At 46.4% G+C, this 8672-nt stretch overlaps 1 protein-coding gene across 1 annotated transcript; it reads left to right on the top strand.

Moving 5' to 3' along the window:
* The first annotated feature begins 2450 nt into the window (after nucleotides 1-2450).
* Nucleotides 2451-3389, top strand: LOC141980514 (olfactory receptor 51G2-like). Its single transcript, XM_074941794.1, has one exon. It carries the CDS (start codon nucleotides 2451-2453, stop codon nucleotides 3387-3389), a length of 939 nt encoding a protein of 312 aa, XP_074797895.1.
* The last annotated feature ends 5283 nt before the right edge of the window (nucleotides 3390-8672 follow it).

Genomic DNA, 8672 nt, shown 5'->3' with positions numbered 1-8672 from the left:
AATCCCCCCTCAATCTTCTCTTTTGCAGACTAAACAAGCCCAGTTCCCTCAGCCTCACCTCATAAGTCATGTGCCCCAGCCCCCTGATCATTTCCGTTGCCCTCCACTGGACTCTGTCCAAATTGTCCACATCCTTTCTGTAGTGGTGGGCCCAAAACTGGGTGCAATACTCCAGATGTCTCCTCACCAGTGCCGAATAGATTGGAATAATCACTTCCCTCGATCTACTGGCAATGCTCCTACAAATACAGCCCAATATGCAATTAGCCTCCTTGGTAACAAGGGCACACTGCTGACTCATATCAAGCTTCTCATCCACTGTAATCCCCAGGTCCTTTTCTGCAGAACTACTGCTTAGCCAGTCTGTCCCCAGTCTGCAGCATTGTGTGGGATTCTTCCATCGTAAGTGTAGGACTCTACACCTGTCCTTGTTGAACCTCATCAGATTTCTTTTGGCCCAATCCTCCAATTTCTAAAGGCCACTCTGGAACCTATCACTACCCTCCAGTGTACCTATCTCTGTCCCCAGCTTAGTGTCGTCTGTGAACTTGCTGAGGGTGCAATCCATCCCATCATCCTGATCTTTAATAAAGATGTTGAAAAGTTGTATGATATTATCTTCTGGTAACGAACAAGAAGCTGTTTCTAATCAGGGTCATGAACACAATACCTCTGCAATACCTGTGCAAGACTTTCCAAAAAGTCTTGAGAAAAAGACCGCTGGTCTGTGTTTCAGGAAAGAGTGGAGCACACGTGAAGGAAAGGGGAGTGTAAAAGGGGTTGTATGAAATTTTCACCATTATCTGTTACATGAGCATGGATGAAGTTTATCACCAGGAGCATTTGTTTAGGGAAAATGAATAGAGCCTGGTTCTTATCAAATTGACACATGTAAATCTGGAGTGACTCAGCTGAAGTCAAAGTTAGTAAATTCAGAACGTGGCCGGGGAATTTATCCTGTGTGCTGAAAAGAGGCAGTGGCTTAATTTGGACTTTCAGGAGTAGAGAAAATAATTATAAATAAATAAATAAATTGCACTTTATACAATGGGCCACACTCAGAAGTGGAGGGCCAGAAAGGGTGTCTGTGGGAAGGTCACAATTGTAAAATCACACAGTGCTCACGTAGGCTGCAGAACTTCCAACTACAAGCTATCAATGTGACTAAGAACCGAGCAGGATTCAGAGAGACTGGATGTTTATATGGTGTCATAAAGATAAAGGGAAGGGTAAACCCCTTCAAAATCCCTCCTGGCCAGAGGAAAAATCCTCTCACCTGTAAAGTTTTAAGAAGCTAAAGGTAACCTCGCTGGCACCTGACCAATATGACCAATGAGGAGACAAGATACTTTCAAAAGCTGGGAGGAGGGAGAGAAACAAAGGGTCTGTCTGTCTGTCTGTATGCTGCTTTGCCAGGGATAGAACAGGAATGGAGTCTTAGAACTCTTAGTAAGTAACCTAGCTAGGTATGTGTTAGATTATGATTTCTTTAAATGGCTGAGAAAAGAATTGTGCTGAATAGAATGACTATTTCTGTCTGTGTGTCTTTTTTGTAACTTAAGGTTTTGCCTAGAGGGATTCTCTATGTTTTAAATCTAATTACCCTGTAAGGTATCTACCATCCTGATTTTACAGAGGTGATTTATTTACTTCTATTTACTTCTATTTCTATTAAAAGCCTTCTTGTAAGAAAACTGAATGCTTTTTCATTGTTGTCAGATCCAAGGGTTTGGATCTGTGGTCACCTATGCAAATTGGTGAGGATTTTTTACCAAACCTTTCCCAGGAAGTGGGGTGCAAGGGTTGGGAGGATTTTGGGGGGAAAGACGTGTCCAAACTACGTTTCCCAGTAAACCCAGTTAAAGTTTGGTGGTGGCAGTGGATATTCCAAGGACAAAAGATAAAATTAATTTGTACCTTGGGGAAGTTTTAACCTAAGCTGGTGAAAGTAAGCTTAGGAGGTTTTCATGCAGGTCCCCACATCTGTACCCTAGAGTTCAGAGTGGGGGAGGAACCTTGACATATGCGTAACCAGAAAATCAAATTACACAAGTGAGGACTGTTTTAAAAACTCTTGGAATGGCTCTAAACCTTCCTGATTTACAAAACAAAATATCTCTAACTAGTGGGTGTCAGGGGGAAACATTGGGAGCAGGTTTTCTTATAGCTGCCCATTGCAGAACTCTTTCCACCTTCCTCTGAAGCATGTGGAACTGGCCAGTGCATACTGGGCTAGATGGACTACAGGTATCATCCAGTCCGCAAATGTCTATCTTGGTATCGGTCGTGTAAATCCTAGACTTTGTTTTTGCTGATTTTTCTTTAGCTCCCGGGAGTCTCTAGAATTGTACAGAGAGTGGAAAGATGTCTCATTAAATATCAACTAGTCTCCTGTTTTTTTTCCTTTCAGGAAGGAAAGTTCAAAACAAATTGGATCTTCACAGTACATAATGTCAGCTGTCAATGACACCAAATTCAAATCTTCAGTGTTCCTTCTCACCGGGATACCTGGGCAGGAAGACGTCCAAAATCCCTGGATCTCTCTCCCCTTCTGCTTAACTTATGTTTTTTCAATATTAGGAAATTCAGTCATTCTGTTCATTATAATAACGGATCCAAGCCTCCATGAGCCCATGTACATTTTCCTTTCCATGTTGGGCTTCACAGACCTTGGCTTATCGATAGCCACCATACCAACGATACTGGGCATATTCTTGTTTAACTCTCGGGAGATCAGCTTCAATGCCTGTTTTTCCCAGTTGTTCTTTATCCAGTCACTTCAATGCATTGAATCCTCTGTGCTTTTGTTGATGGCTTTTGACCGCTTCATCGCGATCCGTGACCCACTGAGATATGCCTCCATCTTAACTCTGCCGAGAATAGCCAAGATGGGACTGGTGTGTGTTCTAAGAGGGGTGGCTGTGATACTCCCATTCCCCCTTCTCCTGAAGAGGTTTCAATACTGTCGAGCCAATGTCCTCTCCCATTCCTACTGTCTGCACATGGAGGTCATGACAATGGCATGTGCGGACATCACAATCAACAACATCTATGGTCTGTTTACTACGGTCCTAACAGTGGGGTTGGACTCACTGCTCATCTTCCTCTCTTATGTGATGATCATCAAAACAGTGCTGAGCATCACGTCCCACAAGGAGTTCCTCAGGGCCCTGAACACCTGCGTCTCCCACCTCTGCGCTGTCCTGCTCTTCTACATGCCAGAGTTCAGCCTCACTTTGATACACAGATTCGGGAAGGGCTCTTCTCCCTTGCTTCAGATTGTCCTGGGCTATGTCTATTTGATGGTTCCTCCACTGATTAACCCAGTCGTGTACAGTGTGAAAAGCAAACACCTTCGTTCGAGGATAATCAGGGTGTTCGTGAAGTGAAGGGTCAGTTTATCATCCGGTCCCAATACTGGTAGCAAAGGAAACAAGAAACACAGGACACAGCCACTGTTCCCCCTAAGCTGTGTGGGTGTGTGTGCTCATACAGATCCTAAACCCCGCGCAGACAGCGAAACACCGCGTGCACAACAATTTGCAGAGAAGAATTTTTTTGCCACACACGGCCTGTCAAAAATTAGAGGGAACATTGGAGACGGAAACCTATTCCATCCTGGACCCTTATACCTCTGATTATGGGGGGAGGGATAGCTCAGTGGTTTGATCATTGGCCTGCTAAACCCAGGGATGTGAGTTCAATCCTTGAGGGGGCCATTTAGGGATCTGGGGCAAAAGTTGGGGATTGGTCCTGCCTTGAGCAGGGGGGTGGAGTCGATGACTTCCTCATGTCCCTTCCATCCCTGATATTCTATGATTACATGAGCTACTGATATCCACTCTGTACAGACACATGCAGATGGGGACTAAGGCCTTAAGCAATGGTAAAGGGGTTGTTTCCACCCACTCTTGTGGGAGGAGAGGGCACTGGGGGAAGGAGACCAAGGCGGGCAGCAGCATTTACAAAGTGACTGTGTTCATGGAGAGCCAGGGGATGGGTAGGATATTGGCTCATAAAGAGCCAGAACAGTGGCTGCTCCAACCTCAGAATTCCTGACAATACTCTCAATAAAGACAAGGGATTTGGATTTTGTTTCCCATTACACCTGGACTCTTACTGTCCCATGTCTGGTTAAACATCCTTGAGCCATGAAAAAAGCTGCAATGCCGTTTTGTGGTCACAGTCTTGGCCTTGCCTGAGCACTCTGGCTGCTGTGTGATCCATGAGAGCTGCACCAACTGTGGACAGGGCTATTGAAGGGGCACGGACACCCAACCTTCCCCCACGCCCTCAGCCAGGTGCTCGTGACCAAGTCATACCAGAGACTTCATTAATGCAGGAGCCGCAAGAGAAGCCATGCAAAGCGGTAGAACAGAGTCACAACTATCTCCTGTCCCAGTCCAGCCCTTTCAGTGTTGGGTGAGCACCTTCAAAAAAGGAAAAAGCAAGACACATGCAGAAGCCCTGCCCCCTCCATGGCCTCACCCCTGGCCCTCTTCTTCCCCCTGAACTCCCGCCTCCTGCTCCTTCTCTTCCCCAAAGCCCAACCCACTGACCAGGCCGGATGTCAGAGCCAGGCTGTTATTAAAAGAAGTCCAGGGATCAAGTGCCACTCTGGGGAAACCGAGACCTCCCCATCTGCCCTGTTCAGGGGACACAGCTTCAGGGGAAAGAGGAGCAGGGTGGGGCCTCATAGCAAGGTGGGGCTAAGGACCTCACCTTAAAGGTGGCTGTGTCCATGAGCAGGTGTGGATTGGCACCACAGGGAATTCAGGACAAATGTTGTTCTGGAGTCTTTCAGCCCACACTGGGCCTTGAACACTTCATTTTGGGACTCTTCTGCCCAATTGGAGATGTGTGATCCACCCTAAATCAGTGGCCATTGGAGGTGGGTGTTGGGGACTGTCCCCTTTAGGGGTTGCAAAGATTAGGGGGGGTCAGTCAATCCCTGGTCCAGGGTGTAGCCCTTTTAGATTCCTGTGACTTTTAGAGCTGCGAGAAGCTTTGTAGAGCCAGCTCGTGGGAGAGAGGAAGATGGTCCCGGGGAATAGTTAGTACTTTGGGAAATCCCAGGCTATTGTTTTTAAGGGCCTGGGACAAGGGCCTTGTAGGGCAGGGTATGGCTCCCTTCACTCCATCCGAAAGAGGAGGAGCCTTAGGAGGGCAGGCAGGCTACATCCTCTCTCAAAACATGGGCCACTCCAGCAGGGGACAGACAGCTGCCCTCGCTCAGCCCAGGGGAAAGAGACTGTGATATCATGGGTACCAGATGGCGAGAAGCCAGCTAGGCTGCAGGAAGCCTGAAACAAAACTGACCCCAGCAAGCAGGAGGTGGGGGGCTCCTGAGTAAAAGAGGAGGATGGAACAGGAGGATAGGAGAGCCTGTGTTTTGGAGGCGACTTAATTAATGTGACCCCACAAAGGGGACTCTTTTTTTAAGTATCCCAGGCTGAGAGTAAATCATTACAAGGGCCTTTGAGGGAAGGACAGGGTGCCCCTACCTCAGGCCCCAAGGGGCACTCTGTGTTGGCCCCTACCACAGGGCCTTGGCCAGAGTAGGCTGTGCTCTTGCAAGCCGTTATCACTGGGCATAGATCAGCCCAGCGGAAGCCCCCTGACTCCAGCACCTTGGTGTCTGTGGCAGATGTGGGGGTGCTCAGGAGTGACAGTGAGGGGTGAGTAGTGGGTTTCTGAGGGGAGTGTTGGAATGTCACAGTTATGCTGGGAGTTTCAGCAGAGTCACTGGACCTGTGTTTGCGAGCCCTTGAGGCTGAATGGGTCTAACTTACAAATAATGGAGCAACGGCCACGGGGGCCTCATCTTACACAGTTTGGCTGGGAGAAAGCAGTCAGAGGGCAAAGGTCAGCTCCACACCTTGGCGCTGTAACACAGACACGGCTGAGCACTATGGTGATTGGACCCAGGCTGATACTGGTTTCAGCAAAGCCTGCTTCCACAGGAAAGGGGCAAACAGAGGGGAAGATGCTCTCAGAGATACACGGAAACTAGGCTGGGTCCCAAGAGCTCCTTGGCTTCCCAAAAGAATATAAGTTGGGCCAGTTCTGTTTCTCTATCTCCTGAGCAAAGGCTGTCTAATTTAGCTTGCAGTGATACCTCAGATAGATGACAGGTGTAGACATGTGATTACTGCCTGACATTTTAAAGCTATTTCTTTTAATGCTTTGTGTTGTTTGCTAATAAACCTAGTAGATTTAAGGAGGCGGTTGATGACTGTATAGCTCCGGTGACAAGCATCCGAAGGGAAGGGATTGAGGTGTCCAGTTGGACCTGCTTGGTGATAAGCGTTTAGCATAGATGGGTGCTGTTCCCAGCTCAAAGAGCGGTACAATTATGATATTCCCCCAAAGACAGGAAAGGACCTGGTTTAGAGGGTAAAGAGACTATATACATGGTTTTACTGTGACATTTCCAGTTCTCCTTGGGCAGTATCTATCCTTATTGAGTGGCTATCAGCATAAAGGGGAGCAACCCTTCTTCAAACTGCATCCAACATAACGATCCATTGAAGGCAATGATTAATAGATACATAGAATATAAGGCAAGAAAGGACCATTAGATCATCTAGTCTGACCTCCTGCAGAATTTCACCCCGTTACCCCCGGTATTGAGCCCAATGACATGCCTGGGCATAGATTGTGTTCATATGAGAGATTTTAACTCTGTTTGCCTCATAAGGATGATTTCAGGTACTGGGTGGAGAACTTGAACTCTTCTCATCAACCCTTTGTGATGAGGTCTGTCATTAGCACCGCACCCTTTGACGTTGGAGTTCTGGGCCACTCCTGCAGCTTGGCTGTAGAGGGAGGAATCAGGACGTGCTTTCAGAGAGCGAAGGACCTGTAGAGTGTTGCCTGGCTAAACTGAGTCTTGTTGGACTGCCCCTCAGTCTGATCCTGACCCCCATCTGCTCCATGAGCAATGAGCGCTGGAGATAGACCTCAAACCCTGCACACAAATTTGCATCATCACCAAGTGTGGGGGTAGATGGATCAGGTTTCTTTGTGTCCAGTAGGGAATTAGCAGCGGACATTTGGAGCTGGGCTTGTGTCACAACCCTATCTATTAACAATCTGATTGGCCTTTGTCAAGGTTCCTTCCCCACTCTGAACTCTAGAGTACAGATGTGGGAACCTGCATGAAAACCTCCTAAGCTTACTTTTACCAGCTTAGGTTAAAACTTCCCCAAGGTACAAATTAATTTTACCTTAGCCCTTGGATTTCCACTGCCACCACCAAACTTTATCTGGGTTTACTGGGAAACGTAGTTTGGACACGTCTTTCCCCCCAAAATCCTCCCAACACTTGCACCCCACTTCCTGGGGAAGGTTTGGTAAAAATCCTCACCAATTTTCATAGGTGACCACAGACCCAAACCCTTGGATCTCAGAACAATGAAAAAGCATTCAGTTCCTTTACAAGAAGACTTTTAATAGAAGTAAAGGAATCACCTCTGTAAAATCAGGATGGTAGATACCTTACGGGGTCATTAGATTCAAAACATAGAGAATCCCTCTAGGCAAAACCTTAAGTTACAAAAAAGACACACAGACAAGAATAGTCATTCTATTCAGCACAGCTCTTTTCTCAGCCATTTCAAAAAATCATAATCTAACACATACCTAGCTAGATTACTTACTAAAAGTTCTAAGACTCCATTCCTGTTCTGTCCCCGGCAAAAACAGCATACAGACAGACACAGACCCTTTGTTTCTCTCCCTCCTCTCAGCTTTTGAAAGTATCTTGTCTCCTCATTGGTCATTTTGGTCAGGTGTCAACGAGGTTACCTTTAGCTTCTTAACCCTTTACAGATGAGAGGATTTTTCCTCTGGCCAGGAGGGATTTTAAAGGGGTTTACCCTTCCTTTTATATTTATGACAGCCTTGCTTACCTCTGAGCTGTGTCTCAGGTACCCAGTGACTCTGTGAGCCTGTCACTGTTATGTCCACCTTGCTGTGGCATAACCCTGTTCCTTATAACCTAGGGCTCTGTAATCCAGTGCAGAGGGACACACCGTCTCTACCACTGATGGTCTGTGTGACAAGAAATGTCAATTAACCAGCTCTCAGTACCTTCGTTTTTGAGTGATCCACTAGATATGGCCAGCATTGCCACCTCTTGGGATTTTATTGGGAATCTCACACTATTTCCGATGAAGTGAGCTGTAGCTCATGAAAGCTTATGCTCAGATAAATTCGTTAGTCTCTAAGGTGCCACAAGTACTCCTTTTCCTTTTGCGAATACAGACTAACACGGCTGTTACTCTGGAACACTATTTCCTGTCTTTCTAAAAGCCCCAACTTCTGCAATCAAGACATTGTGCAGGATTCTCATCTTTCATTTATCTTCAAAAAATTTATTTAAACAAGTGACCTGAAGAAAAGCTGGAAAACCTGAAGCAGGTGACCCCAATGGCTCAGAAACCACAGTCAAGTTTAAATGAACTCCACATTAGTCTATATTTACATCTCATTATTTCTAAACCAATCTCATGATTTTTTTAGCGATGTGACTCACACTTAATGAAGGGGCTTTGCGATACTGAGTCCCTAGTGTAAGAGGTCTGAAAAGCAATGAGCAAAAGACAGAAAAATGAAGTGCAATTTTAACGTACGTTAGAAGCAATAAGCCAGCCAAACAATGACTGGGG

This window comes from Natator depressus, chromosome 1, assembly GCF_965152275.1.
Source record: "Natator depressus isolate rNatDep1 chromosome 1, rNatDep2.hap1, whole genome shotgun sequence".
Classification (NCBI taxonomy): Eukaryota; Metazoa; Chordata; order Testudines; family Cheloniidae; genus Natator; species Natator depressus.
The sequence above is the reverse complement of the archived record's forward strand: the minus strand, read 5'-3'. Positions and strand labels throughout refer to the sequence as shown.